This window comes from Pollicipes pollicipes, unplaced genomic scaffold, assembly GCF_011947565.3.
Source record: "Pollicipes pollicipes isolate AB1234 unplaced genomic scaffold, Ppol_2.1 Scaffold_4219;HRSCAF=4965_pilon_pilon_pilon, whole genome shotgun sequence".
NCBI lineage: Eukaryota > Metazoa > Arthropoda > Thecostraca > Pollicipedomorpha > Pollicipedidae > Pollicipes > Pollicipes pollicipes.
In genome coordinates, this window is record NW_023596448.1 from 36,164,386 (window position 1) to 36,179,894 (window position 15,509).

The 15,509-nt window shown below is 53.6% G+C and overlaps 1 protein-coding gene across 1 annotated transcript; it reads left to right on the forward strand.

Annotated features, from left to right (window-relative positions):
- The first annotated feature begins 13,491 nt into the window (after positions 1-13,491).
- LOC119095279 (somatostatin receptor type 2-like) lies at positions 13,492-15,223 on the forward strand. Its single transcript, XM_037218137.1, is given in 3 exon segments — positions 13,492-14,959; positions 14,961-15,063; positions 15,135-15,223. Coding segments are annotated over 3 exon segments (1,116 nt in total). The 5' UTR covers positions 13,492-14,035.
- The last annotated feature ends 286 nt before the right edge of the window (positions 15,224-15,509 follow it).

A 15,509-nucleotide genomic window follows, 5' to 3' on the forward strand; every position in this document is an offset into this window, starting at 1 on the left:
AGTGGGCTCATTGTGACCTCGAAGTCGACGCGTCCCTCAGCCCCGAACAGCACCGGCGCGTACTGTGGGGAACCCACAAACAACGTTTGCTGTAGCGGCCATTTTGTCCAAAAAACACCACACCTGCAGACTTACCTCCCCCACCTCTACGTTCGTGACTCAAATTTCGCCCGTAGTCTGCACAGTGTAATGTACCTTTTAACGAACACCGGATATTTTTAACAGAGAAACTTAGGCGGGCGGAGTGCCCGAGGCGTTTGATCTCCAACCTTGGTTCGAATTGAGCACGACGAGAGGTGACTCATATTCAGCGTGAACTTACGTTGGGTGTAATGTGGACAACCCTAACACATATGCGCATTAGGATGGACTCTGACTCTACACGGGTTCGACTGACCCATGCAGCTCGCCATGGTTCAATGCGAGAAAATCCAAGCACCCTGCTTGAGGTTAATCCGGGTTTTTTATCGGATAACCTGGCCACGCAGCCTAATTCTGGGTGAGTGCGGAATTTCACGTTTAAGTTTTGGTAGAAATTTCCAGGAATTTCCGTGTTAACCCAACCAAATGAAGCCCGCGGAGCGTAACATTTCTCGTACTAAACCGTGGATAATCCAAATAAAGGCCTGCCTGGGTTCGCTGTGATTTGCTGGCTGGGAAGGTGTAGCTAATCACCCTCTTCACTCTCTACGGGGCAATTTACTGTCCTCTACAGAGACTCCACTTTTTCGGCGATGTACCGTTTTTGCGTAACTTCTTCACCGCACGCCTTTTCCCTCGACGAACCTAAGGGCACATTCGGTGGTGTGGATCCATTTCCTTGCTGAATGCCAGGTAATCATGAAAGCCAAGCCGATTGATGCCAGCTGGTGCAAATCACAGAAGGGCTGAGATACCGAAGGCAGTTTATCTACGTGTATTGTTAATGTTGGGCAGTAGCTGCGCATGCGTAAGTTCCAAAGCCAGCTTGTGATTATCTGTGGAGCATTTTATTTGGAGGGAGTCGTTTTTATTTGATTCACGCGCACAACTCCAAATCGCTTGTGCCGCAGTTGGCCGCCTTCAGCTCTTACTAAGCCAGCTCACGGCCGCCACGTTTGCGTCAAAACGGCGGCGGCGGTCTCTTCACGAATGCTCAACGAACTCAATATTTCAAGATAATTCAAGCTGTTTTGAAACTTGAATTTCTGATGTTGGCGCTGCTTAGGAAACAAGTGAAGTTTAAGCAAATGTTCTGGTCTGATTTGGTAAAATGAGATCAGGTCATCCGGGGCAGGAAATATTACGGTGAAAGAACATTAATCATATGTACTGAAGCAGATTTGCCGCAGCATTGAAGAAATGACAGCATATTGCCCAAATGTGACGTCGTAAATCGGCTGATATGTCATCCTTTAACCACCATCCCATCAGGCCGCGGTCCAGGCTGTGGTATTTATTCTTGATATCACGTCCTGTCCTGCAGTGCCATGGCCTGCACCTTACGATGGCACCACCGACACGCTGCTTTATCTGTCCACGAATGCAGCGGGCTTGTGCTAAGATAGCCCATCACGTCACTCTCCCAGGGGCCTGGCCTTCTGCCGCGGTCCCCGGCGCTCCCACTGCGTCCCGGCTCCTCTCGCCCAGTGTCCTCGCCCCATTCTGCCGCGGTCTCCGTCCCTCTCTCTTGAGTCCTCCGCCTTCGGGTTCCCCGCTCACCCTTCTGGAGTCCTAGGTCATCTCCCCGGATCCTCCGACCTCCCTTCGTCTGATCACCGCACCTCTCCTCTGAGTCCCCACCACTGCTCTCTTAGGTCTTCGCCCCCCTCTCCCTGATCTCCACCCCTGTCTCCTGAGTCCCACATCCCTCTCCCTTGGGTCCACGCTCCCCTCCTTGATCCTCACCTCTCTTTCTTGAGTACCCCGCCCTCTCCCTTAAGTTTCCCGCTCCACTCTCCTGGAGCCCTGCCGCTCTCCCCCGAGTTCCTGCTGTCCTCTCCTGAGTCTTACACCCCTCTCCCCTGGGGTTCCGCCCCAGTCTCCTGAAATCCTCTCCCGTCTCCTCCGATCCCCGCGCGCTTCCCCTGAGCTCCCCCTCACCGTCGGGACCCACCCCTCTCCCCCGAGTCAGCACCCTCCCTCCCCCCGAGCCCCTACTCTCCACGGGTCAGCTCCCTGTCGCCGGTCGCGCCGGCAGCCGGCATCGCCTCCCCCGAAATCAATGCCGACGGCGCGGCGCGCAGGTCCGAATGAGATGTGTCGGCGGCGGCGGGCGCGCGCGCGCGCGCTGCGGTCCGCGGTCGAAGACAGCGGTCGAGAGACCGGCTGCCGCGTCGGGGCCGACGCAGCGCGCCGGAGTCGACGGGCGGCGATCAACAGCGGCGCCAGCGCCGGTCTCGGGAGACGTCGATTCCGTCAGGTAGCGGTCGGGTGCGGGTTTCGGTTGCGCGTGTGCTGAGCGCCGGTCCGACGGGTGCCGGTCGGGTGCAGGTGGGGTGGCGTGCATTGCTCCCGGGGTGTGGTGTGAGTTGTCGGGGGTGTGTTTTTGGCCGGGGACGGATGTGAGCCTGCCAAACGGTGTTATGTGGCGGTAGTGTGCGGATGTGCTGTTTGAATGTTGAAAGGGTGCTTGGGCAAAAAATGGTAAGGGTTCGGTGTTCGCTACAGCGAACGTTGTTTGTGGCTTCCCCCGGATGCCGGAGCTGTTGGGGTTTAGGGACGCGTCGACGTCGAGATTACAAATGCACTCTCTCCGGAAACGGCCGACGTATTTTTTGTTCGGCCAAGCTGCCAGTGTGAGCTGGTGATTAGTACCACGTAGCTGCATTCTTACACTTACACTGTGGGACGGCCATAAATAATGGTGAAGTCAAGAAGTGCTTACGGTTCGTGACGTAATGTCACGTCACAGGTCGTATGCCGACCTATCAGTCAAGAGATAGCCATTATTTGAGGTGAGATCGCTGGCTCTGGCCGTAGCGTCGGCACAGAATGAGCTCTTGCCCAACAGTTTATCGCTCCCCCGGCGGTGCTGACCTGAATGCGCAGGATCATGTGGTAGATGGGGCGTCCAATTGGCATGGATGGGGGGTGCTTCGATGATCTTACTGTTTATATTGCTCCTTGCTAGAGGACCCAACTTTGTCCAAAGTGGCAGTCCGCACCGCTCTGGCTAACTAGGCATCTACCCTGCAAAATCAAGCCGTATTACCATGCTGAACAAGATGTTGCCCGCAAGTGCTCAGCTAAGTGAATCTACATTTGGTTGTTTTTCTTGTAGCAAATTTATGCACATGGCATAATTGATGCTAGTGTGATCAAATGCACAACCTTGTTTGCCTCACACGAATGGTTGGGCTAAGACAGCAGTAACACAAAGCGCTCCAACTGTGGTATCTTTATAGCACCATATTGCGTCTTAAGCATTAATGGCTGCTTCCAGCTACAAATCGAAACGAGGGGATGAAATCAAACCTGGGCCGCTTGCCAAAACGTGCCAGGAAATTTTCCCCCTGTACGTCGTCTCAGTGAATCATACGCTTGGTCTTCTATAGCTGTCTGCATCAACAGATGACTTTGTACAAAAAAAGGTGAAGAAATGGTCGATATACCAAACCATGGGGAATCTCCTCAGTTCATTCCACGGTACATGAGCACACATAGTACGCAGCTATAAAAAATAATGGCATTTAACGCGACACTGCAGCTAAAAATTGCATATTTCTTTCCGTGTACCTCAAGAAGGCGGAATGCGTAACAACGGCCCGTAATGTCATCAGTCGGATTCAAGACAGAGATTCAGGCTCTGATGTGGCGTTTGCTAAACTTGAGTGGAATAAATCATACAACAGCGCGGAATGGGCATCACATGGAATCCTTGAAACGGTCCACATAGCCCTCCTGGCACCATTCACCCATTGCTTTCCCTCCTCCAGAGCGCCACCTCTGCGCCATTTCATGACACCACGTGCAAGGGTGGCTAGTACAGTTTTGCTCCAGAACGCTGCTTCTGCCACTCAAGAGACATCGTTCACTTTAAGGTTTGCCACAGAAAGCCGTGATATGCTACTATATACTCAATAAAGGTTTCAACGAAAGTAAAAACTGAGCTGAGCACGTCCTAGATATCCGTCCACAAAACCGCAAGTTTCAGAACCATATCGAAGGTTTTATTTACGTCATGATTGTTGAAATGAAATTTTTGGCAAAACCATATGTTCAGGCATCAGAAGAAATGACAGAATAAACCAAGGCAAACATCTTTTTGAACCATGTATGTTGAAAATGAATGTCAATCGCTTTAAGGGTGAAGGGCATCACACGTAAGAGGCCCTTGTTATCGTGGTCGTAAACTATGTACTTGTTTACATAAAAAACCTTGTATGAATAGACGAACCCTGTATTTCTACTATTCAGAGTCAACAACTGTTACACATGTGATGCAAGGGTAATTGTTGCGTACTGTGTTAACCAGTGGGCGAAGTTAGAACGATGAATGCTATACAGCCCTGTGGTCATTTCACTCATCATTGATATTAACTGTGGAGTATGGCTTGTGCATGAAATGAGACAATTCAAGCGCACCTTGACCCCACAATTGGTGTCACCATAATAGCTAAGCGTAGTGCGTTCCAGTGTTTATATAAAGGACCCACCTGGCTTCTGCTCAATGAAATCTGACCAAGCTTTAAAACTTTGGGCAGATATTCGTGATTCTTTCGGTGAGATATTTGCATTAAGTTGTTCAATCTCGTAATTGTGCACCTGGATTAATGGTGTGCTATGTCTACCGTGGGTTTCCATTTGCTATGGCCCTTGCTAAATACACAATTTTGTATGATTGGTTTGTGCGTGACATTGCACTCTGATTTGTGGAAGACATGCATGAGTTCTAGCGCGAAATGCTCTCTCCTGCATTCTAACATTATCAACCCGTTATCAATTCCGCCAGTCATGGTCCAGCACGGCAAAAAGCCCGCGGGCTCTTTTTACCGGGTCAGATGCGGTGGGTTGGTAGATTACGAAGCTTCCTCCATTGCACACCCGCTTGAAAGATGAGCAATCACAAGAGTGTCGCATGACTGTTCTGGCACCACTCGCAACGAATAGGTGCAAAGTCGGCGCGCGCTTGTCAGGGACTATGGAGCTAGGAAAACGATGTGAGCGACATGCTGAACGGGGGACAAGTGAGGCAAGTATCGAATTGCTGAAGCCATATTATCATCGTCAGATCCCTATTTGGGTAGTGACGCTGTGCGTTTCGTGCTTTCACGTCTTTCCGTGTGGCTTTTGAGCTGGCCTGAGGCCTGCGGACGCGTGTTCGATGAGAAGTCCGCGGTGTGGTGGGTGCGGCAAGGGCCTACCGGACTCCAAAACACATGGAGGACGGGAGGCTGCTGTGACAATGGACTGTCGCGGTTCGGAGGAGGTGGGAGGGAAGTGGGAGGGTGGAAGTCTTGGCGGCAATGAACTGCGGGCGTGGGAGGGCGTGTGAGAGGGTAGGAGTCTGTTGCTATCCGGCTGAGGCGAGGGGCCGTGCTTGTCCTGTCGGTGGGTGGCAGCTGTGAGCTGGCCATTTGCCATCTCCGGGTGGCTTGGCCTCGGAAGGGGCGCTGGCCCGGGCATAAACAGGGCAGGCAGGTGGCATGGCTTCGGCACCGATGTTGGCCCCCGGCGTATAGAAAAACAGACAAATGCCATGGCTCCGGCAGCGACGCTGCCCCGGCGTATAGAAAAGACGTATAGAATACAAATGTCACGGCTTTGGTGGTGGCGCTGCCCCGGCGTATAGAAGACAGACGGGGCGACAGACGGGGCAGCGCCCCCCCCCCCCCCCTCCCCCCCCCGACTTTGGTGGTGGCGCTGCCACGTCGTATGCGGGACGAATACACAATGCACGCACCCCTCCTCCCTCACGGAAGAAATGTGTGCGCTTGTTGCATGCTATGGACGAGTGAGCCAAATGTCCGGATGAGATGTTCACACGATCCCCGGCACGGAGCAGCCTTATGAAGTTGATACTGCCCCGTGTCCGTCCGTGTCCGCGCCTCGTGCCGCGTGTCCGTCCGTGTCCGCGCCTCGTGCCCCGTGTCCGTCCAGCCCCATGTAGCGGACCGGCAGACCCGGTAGAGGGAATCCGTACAGACGGCATAGGAGAAAGAACCTACGGCTGGACAATTTCCGTCCACTCGCTTGGTATTGTTAGGTCTGCGAATGATATGAAAGGCGCTCTCTGATTGGTCTGCACACCGAAGATGGAGCCTGATGCAGCGAGCTGTGCTGTATAGGCATGGGCTATGACATTAGATAACATGGAACGTGAATGGTGCTCATTAGCTCTGGGTCTCTGGGGTCAGGCTATCAGATTAGTTGCCCCATTGAGCAGAAGTGGAAACATCGGTGGCCGGCCTACGACATGGCGTGGTTTACCATGGAGCGACATAATCTATAGCAATCTGCGTTTTGTGTCGACTAGTCTCGCTTTCACCGACTTCATGTGCGATCTGGTCCAAGTCTGTACGTTTGTGTAAAATGGTTACGAGTGCCTTGTATGTAGCTAGCGAAGGCTCAAAGCATAACAAGATGTTTGTCGGTCTGTGCAAACCTGATGTGATTACAGACCACCATGTATGACGAAGTACGCAGCGTAAGTGTTAAGTGCGTTTGTGAGGAACATTATTCACGTAGATAAGACAGGGGTCGTAGCCTTATTCCTTGGAGGAAATTCAGGAGAATAGAAATATATAAATGCGTTGATGTTTTGGCAACCCGCCTTCATCAAGACGAATAGCAGAAGTGAATTCCTTCTGCTTTCCCTTCGCTGAATTCACCCCTGCTATTCGTTTTGATGAAGGCATATTGCCGAAATATCAAAGCATCTATATCTCTATTCTCCTCGTTTTTCTCCGAGGAATGGGGCTATGAGTACTGTCTGGTTTAGGTACATAACATAGTGAAGTTCCGTTCCCACAACCCACTCCTTCGTTTATAGATCGCTTCAGATTTACTCGCGCGCCAGGCCGGGCTAAGCCCTTACCATAATTCACTTCCTGCTGTCAGCCCAACTCAATGCCCCGCACTCGACCCCCGTAGTCTGACTAGAAGTAGTAGTAGTGACACCGATGGACATAGAGCATCGAGGCGGTACGAATGCGTCACCACCGAGAACCTGCAGCTGACGATGTGGGTCGCCTGTACTGTTGACATACCCCGTCACCACATCGTTTGAACTGTCAGTATACCCGACACCACCGCCTTCGGACTGTCAGCATACCCTGCTAGCACCCCATTTCTGCAAGTGTCAGCGCATCGCGAGCCCATCGGCCGTCCTAGTTTTCTGCTCTGCGGAGGCGTGCACCTCAGAGACCCTTGGTGGCTACCGCCGCCGCTGTCGGGCCGAGGCCATAAATATTTAGAGGCCTCTCAGCGCTCTCGCAAACCGCAGTCGTCGCCCGTTAGTCAGCACCGGGGAGTGAGCTGCCCCGCCTGACCCCAGCGCTACCCTGGGTAAGGCACGGGCAGTGATGGGGCTGTTATATGTGTGTGTTTGCTTCCCGTACTCATGACAGGGTAGATGCTCACTCAAATAAATGCCAAGGGATATTTTTTTGGAATTTCGGCAGGAGAGGCAAAGAGAGGAGTTTCAAATTTGACCCTGTTTATTCCAGTCAGTCGCTGGCGTTGTTAGTGTAATCTTGCGATTGTGTCTTCGACACACCACTAAATCCGCGATATGTATGTCACGAACAAAACTGAAAATAAGTTTTCAGTTTGCCATGATATCTTAGAACCCGACTGAGAGTGCTTCATTCGAAATTTTGCAGGCTGCAGCCTTTTTATTGGAGCTAGCAATTAAGACAACTTTTTGTTCCGAGTTCTTCATGTAAACCCTACCTGGAATTCTTCACATAAACCGTGATGTGTCAGTTTAATGCAGGCCCCAGCCACCAATCACTCAGTCTAGTGGCCTCCGCGGGCGTAATTTCGTAAAATGAGTTGAGGGGAGAGGGCTAAGCGGTGGGAAATGATGAGACAATCCTATCAAAAATACAGTTGCAAAATGGTTCCCACACAGATTTGGCCCACTTTCTTCTCCAAGTGGGGGGAGTGAGGAGGGGGTTGGAGCCCCTGGTAGAGTAAAATTTAGTCCCTCTAATAGAGTCTTCTAGATGCGACTCTTTTGTACGCGAGTGGTAGATGCGACCCTCCGGCAGACGTCTGGTAGACGCGGCCCTCCGGCAGACGTCTGGTAGACGCGGCCTTCCGGCAGACGTCTGGTAGACGCGGCCCCCCGGCAGACGTCTGGTAGACGCGGCCCCCCGGCAGACGTCTGGTAGACGCGGCCCTCCGGCAGACGTCTGGTAGACGCGGCCCTCCGGCAGACGTCTGGTAGACGCGGCCCCCGGCAGACGTCTGGTAGACGCGCCCCTCCGATACAGGTTTTGCAAACACAGCTCTCTTTGTCACACCTGGTACACTGCCTTCTGGTAAACGTCTGGAGGACGCGGGCCTCTGGCAAACGTCTGGTAGACGCGGGCTTCCAGTAGACGTGTGGTAGACACAGCTCTCTCTGTCACACCTGGTAGACACAGCCTTCTGGTAGACGTCAGGTAGACGCGGATCTCAAATAAACGTTGGCACGTGGATGATTATGGTAGAGATCATCGGCCCCCCGCCAACGGGTCATGACAAATCGAGTGGCACGTTGATGAAATACCTGGCGGGCAACAGGTAGCGTTCACTAAGGCCACGGCTGAGGGCTTAAGAATCGTAATCGGTGAGTTGCAATTAACCTGGCTATTTGTGTTTGGAGCACTCCATCTTGGCCATTTACACACAAAAAACTGAGATCGCGTGCTTGTGCGACTATGAACGAACGTTCACTTTCCCAGGAGTGAGCCACACTGGTTGCGCCGGGATGAAACTGACTCCATCAGATATTGGGAGGTCAGAGCCAGGGTTGTGTCACCTGATGCACCCAGAGTCAGGATGGAGTCGGGTCGGGAACTGAACAAGATTTCCTCGGGTCAGAGTTAGAGTCGACCGCATTTATTTCAAAGCAATCAGAGTCATGCGGAGATAGCTTCAATTTGCAAAAGTCGGTTGGAATCAGGGTCTAAATTGACTCTGTATCCTTTGAGACAGAATCAGAGTTGGACGTACTCTACTGAAGCCGAGCACAAATCTAGTCACAGCCCCACTACCCACAAATGTACATGCCCAAGCCGAGCAAAACGTCGCATGGGATAGCTACAGCAATACTGCACTGAATCTGCATCAGCGGACTTTGGTACAAAATATCGTTAATGGGGTAAACCAATCAATAGAGAAAAATTAATGAGGTCGGGCTTGTTCTATTCTGGAAACTACGTGCCCTATGCCAACGTGGAAAATAATGCTTTGCGTTCCTTGACACACGTGGTTACACGCTATGGTAACCCATCAGTGGGTACGACCCGTAGCAAGTCAAATGAAGCCAATCGGGTCAAGCATTTCGTGTCCATGCTCCACCCCGCCCTATCAGAAGCTGAACACGCTGCCACAACACAAGCTGCGTCGGATAGCTCCTACTAAACTGCACCAACCATCTCAATATGTCTTCACCATGTGCTAAGGTATATCAAGTCAGGTCGTGGAACGCAAAATATGTGTCCATGAATATTTATCCATTTGGAGCATTTGACTTAGTTTGTCAATGACAGTCAGAGCTCATCGTACTCCGCAAATCTGCATACGTCACATAGGGCGCTTATATATATATATATATATATATATATATATATATATATATACATATATACATACATATATATATATACACATATATACATATATACATATATATATATATATATACACATATATACATATATACATATATATATATATATATATATATATATATATATATATATATATATATATGTGTGTGTGTGTGTGTGTGTGTGTGCATCAAACTGGCCCTTTGCAGTATACGGAATTACAACGACGGATTATGTTCGTACGCACATACGCATGGACTACGACGAACTGACCTTCAAGTCACGGAAGTATTTTAAAGTGTACACTTGACGCCACTCGTAAATTAATGGGTGTCTGAGACACATATGACCGACATGACCTTCACAACATTTGTTTTCGATGACCTATGCAAGCTAAGGCCTTGAAGTTTTCGCATCTGAAAATGTTGAAAACTCCGGCACTGAAAATGCAAAGTTCGACATCGTGTGTTTGGCGGCACGTACGTTATCCCGTATACATACCATTGGTCTTCCGACATCCTCATTCACCTGCATTTGAAAGAGCTATTTTGCTCTTGGCAGCTCAGCAGCAACGAAAAGTGTCTAGGTTTATTCAGAGCCACGTGAAAAAGTGCCCGCATTTCGACTCTGATCGCAGTAAGAGGAAATATACTGACACTGTGCGATAAAGAAAGCAATGACAAATACCGGCACTTTATATGGATACAAACCACCACTGCTATCACAGCAGATAAATCCTTAAACCCAAATCGGTGACCTAAATTAACAACATCCTCAACGAGACGCCCTCGACAGCCCTGTCAACGACGGACAGCAAAGCTCATAAGGCCGGCACGGTCCCAGCCGGCCGTTCATCCCATCACCAAACAGCGACGGGGACGCTAGCCTCCAATTACGGGCGCGCCGAAGCCGCCAGACGGGTTGACACAGAGCGGTGTGTGGGGAGAGCTCGCCCATCGGCGAACGAGCTGATTAATGACAGCGGCGGACGGCGCGCGCGAGCGGAGGTCGGAACAAAGTCTGGACAGTCGTTCGGACCCGGCGGAGATTTGACCTGATGGTCCCTCGACGAGCGGGGAAAAAGTGGCACGCGAGCGGTGGATCGGCCGGAGGCGGGGGTGCTGCCTTAGGGCGTGGAGGCGGCGATCGATGGCACACTGGCGAGAGGACAAACAAGGAGACGGGAAAGACGATCGTTAACATGCAAGCGTGAATACACGAAGTCACGACATTGATGGAACGAGCGGGCCGGCCAAGTGCTGGGACCTGATGGGGACAGCAGCAAAGACCCACTTGGGGAACGTGCGAGGCCTTGAAAAGAGCAATGTATGGTGATCACTCAATACTGGTCATGATGGCAATGCACCCATTGACCATTGCTATAAATGTGCATGTAATGCTCATTGAAAAGTGCTGATAGATCCTTGTGTTAAATACACGCCAACTAGCGCGACTCACCACTCTCAGAGCGTGAGCGAAGGTTTGCAATGCTTGACTACTTGTCATGTAGTGTACGTGTCATATAATTGTCTATAACATGAATAACAATGGTTCCAGAGTGAATATAACAATACATCGCAAATAGATACTGGTGCATGGCTCCGTGCATTTTGGCGGTTGGATTGCACATCCTGATGGGTTGAAAACTGCATTCTAACAATCAACACTTTGTGGAACGTTACGTTTTTCCAATCCGCTACGCACGAACTGGTGACAACCTGAACAAGCTGAGGTGCATTCTTCCCCTCATAGGCGTTCGTACTCAGGACACGCTTCTTTACAGTTCAACGACTAACTGAATGGATCATGAGAGAGACGCCTGCCATAGGACGAGCTTATTACCGGGAACGAACCGGCCATGCATGGCACATTGCGCCTGCATGGCGCGTTCATCACAGCTCATGCGCGGTGCGCCGCCTTCATCATGCAGGGCACGCCACACACATCTCCCTTATCACGGCCCGCGTCGCGCCCCGGCTGAAATACGGGTGCGCCGGCTGCTGAGCGGGCTATTTGGACGGACCAGCGCGCGGCAGTGGAGCGGGGGTTCCGCTGCTGGGTTGGACGTTCCGCTCCTGGGCGTGGGTCCGCTGCTGGGCGGGGTGTTCTGCTGCTGGATGGGGCATTCCGCTCCTGGGCGTGGGTCTGCCGCTGGGCGGGGTGTTCCGCTGCTGGGCGGGGCGTTTCGCTGTTGGGTGGGGTGTTCCGCTGCTGGGCGGGGTGTTTCCGTTGCTGGGCGGCGTGTTCTGCTGCTGGGCGGGGTGTCCCGCTGCTGGGCGGGAGCAGCTGGTTTTTTGTCTCACAATAGATGTTCACATACACAGTCCTATGGATGCACATTGCACACGCGCCTCTATCCTCCCGATCACGCACTGTGTAGCCAAATGAGCAGCGAGCAATCGGCAACCGTGCGATACCACTTCGTGCTTATCACGTAATCCAGACGCTGCATCATCCATTCACCAGCCAGTTTCACATGTACCTCTCGTTCCACCGCTAACCTATTATTCCCTTCTCATTATGGGCGCATGTCTTCCTAGTATGAACACCATATTGCATATGTGAGTGATAGAGCCGCTCTGGTGTCCGTTGTAACGGGGCACCATTTGGCCGCCGGGCGTGAATTCTGCATCGGACATCCGGCTACTGCACATCACAGCACAGCGGAAGAGAGCGAAGGCCTAGCTTCCGGCGAAGAAGCCTAGTGACGGCTGCCGGTACCCGCTCCGACGCTAGGGGGGGGGGGGGGGCGTGCCTCTGACCAGCGGGCGGTCTCCGCCCGTTCTTTGCGGTCAGTCTTTGCTCTACCCTTCGCATGGCACACGACGCCAGGGATCGGTCTGTGACCTACATTTGCAACCCACTGCCAGCACGACGTCCGTGGTGGCAGTGTCCGTCCGTGACCAACTCTGGCCAAGCGTCGTCGCACCAACGCCAAGCACAACAGACTGTTGCTGAGCCCCCTGCCGGCCGTGGGCGGTGTGACGGGCCGTGCCCCGGGTCGAAGCGACCCTCTGGGGCCCCGGGCGACCTGCCGATCGCTCTTCATGGCTGATCGAGCGAGCGTGTCGCGGCGGGGTCTGGTCGAGAGCCGGGAGGGGAGCAGCACATCGCCGCTAGCCCCAACGCGCTCGGCCGTGACAGCGGCGTCGGCACAGGACCGCGTCGTGGAGCCACTTGTCTTGTCCTAATCTGTCGCCAATTTGTCGACCGGCCGACAACTATACTAATCTAACGACAACCCCTGTAGTTGCATCACGCAGCAAATGACATCGGATGTGAACCGTTCATGATATCTTCACGGTCGTTCATCTTTTACTTGATATTTTAACCATAAAACGTTGTCAGTTTACCACTTACAGTTGCTAGGAAAACACACCATCAAAGAATTGCAGCTTTGCCTTGATTTCTGATTGGAGTTAACTGTATGCATTACTATAGTCGCCACTAGACAGAGCGTCGATCACTGCACATTCCTAAGCGTTAACGTCACAGCAGATGCCGTATGGCACAACACTTATGTCGGTGCCTCCTCTTATTATCGGGAAATAAGCAGCGCTCCATAATTTAGCATGCAACGCTGTCCTGTAACAGACAGCTAAAACCATTCAATTACCATTACAGCCAATACTGCAAGAGGTTGCATGCACGAATACATTTTCAGGAGCTTGATGCTGCGAGAAGATTCACCTAGCGCGAAGTACCTGCGTTATTGACGGAGCGATTCTGTTTCGTTGCAGTGCTGCCTCCACCTCTAGGCGCCCGCCGAGCTCGGCGCCGAACGGGCGACGCCTGCCGGCCGGACGCTAGGGAGAAGTCCTCGCGCGCCTCACGAAGTCGCGCCACGCCTCACGTCGTCGGCTCCCGAGCGCGAGCCCTTCCGCTCCGGCCTGCCGCCTCCGCCTCCCGCCAGTCGCCGAGCCGCTGTCAGCAGTCTACTGCCGTCTGTCTCGACGCGCAGGCGTTGCCAGGCAAGCCCGCCTCTCCGGCTCCCGTCTGTGCCGGACGTTCCCTGATTTCCCGGCCGGAAGCGCTGATCTCCGGCAGCCGCCGGAAGCTGCCGAGACTGAGCCTGCTGGAGCGCCTCCGGCTCCTAGACGGCAACTGTTGCTCCGCGCGAGCGGCCCGCTGAGTGACGTCGTCGCTGTCTAAGGTCTTCGACGCCTCTGCCCACCGGTGATCCTGGCGACCGAATTTCGTCACTAGGTGGACCAAGCTGCTAGTGGAGGTCCCGGCACTGGTCATCGCGCCGGTGCTTCGCCTGTTAGGACGACATCGCGAACGCCTCGGCCATGGCGTCAGGAAATCCGTACCAGAACTGCACGGTGCTTCAGTTGCTGGACAACGATACGGTCAACTGTCTCCAGGTGGCGCCAAGCACCGACCCCTACAAGGTCATCAACGCCATCCTCTACGCCACAGTGATGATGATCGGGCTGAGCGGTAACACGCTGGTCATTTACGTCATCCTGCGCTACAGCAAGATGCAAACCGTCACCAACTTCTACATCTTCAACCTGGCGGTGGCGGACGAGATCTTCCTCATCAGCATTCCCTTCATCCTGACCACGATGTCGCTGGGTCACTGGCCGTTCGGCATGGTCATGTGCAAGATCTACTGGACCATTACCAGCATCAACCAGTTCACCAGCAGTCTGTTCCTGACGGTGATGAGTGCGGACCGCTATCTCGCCGTTTGTCACCCCATCAGCTCGACCCAGTGGCGTACACCGCTCGTGTCCAAAATCGTCTGTCTGACGGCCTGGACGGCCAGCTCCCTGATGGTGGTGCCGCTCTTCATGTACGCTGCCGAGTACGAGGGCCAGTGTAACATCTTTTGGCCGGAGGACATCGGCGGCGAGAAGGCGTTCACCCTCTACACCTTCGTCATGTCCTTCGCCATGCCCGTCATCCTGATCCTCGTCTTTTACGTCCTCGTCATCCACAAGCTACGCCATGTGGGGCCGAAGAACCGGTCTCGCGAGCGCAAGAAGAGCCACCGCAAGGTGACGCGGCTGGTACTGACCGTCATCACCGTCTACTTCTGCTGCTACCTGCCCTTCTGGGTCACCCAACTCTCGATGACGCTCAGTAGCGAGGCGCGCGTCCGCCACAGCCCCGTCATGGTCTGCGTCATCCTGCTCGTCTACACGCTCACCTACTTCAACAGCGCCGTCAACCCCATCCTGTACGCCTTCCTCAGCGACAACTTCAAGAAAGTCGTTCGTTAAGGCGTGCCAATGCGCGCGCCTACCCGACGTCAACAACGCCCTGCAGGCGGAGAACTCGGTGTTCCCCCGCCGCCACGGGCGGCAAGTCGGTCGACCAGCGCGAGATGGAGGAGCGTGCCATGTCCGTCGACCCGAGCACCGGCCTCACGGGCTTCGGCAGCCTTCCCCTGTCACGCTCAGCTCAACCCCTGCAGCCTGGCCGAGACGTCCAACGGTCACCTGACCCTGAAGGTGCCGGCCATCGGCTGAGGGAGGCCGCGGGGAGGAAGACGGCGCGTCCCGCGAGGCTTCCAGCGGACGGCACGCGCTGCACGCCATCTGAGACGCGCCGCCGGGGCAGTCCAGCTGCTGTGGGACGCAGCGAGGGTTACGGCGGTGCCGAGAGGCGGCCGGCGGGACAGACGCCGGCGAAGGCTTACCGACCTCTCGGGTGATGAGCCACGCCTCGGTGAGGCGCGGCTCGGACGTCTGACGCTGCGTGGTGACCGCAGAAGCTGAAGGCGTGGTTGTGGAAATGTTTTAGTGCCCTGAGGGC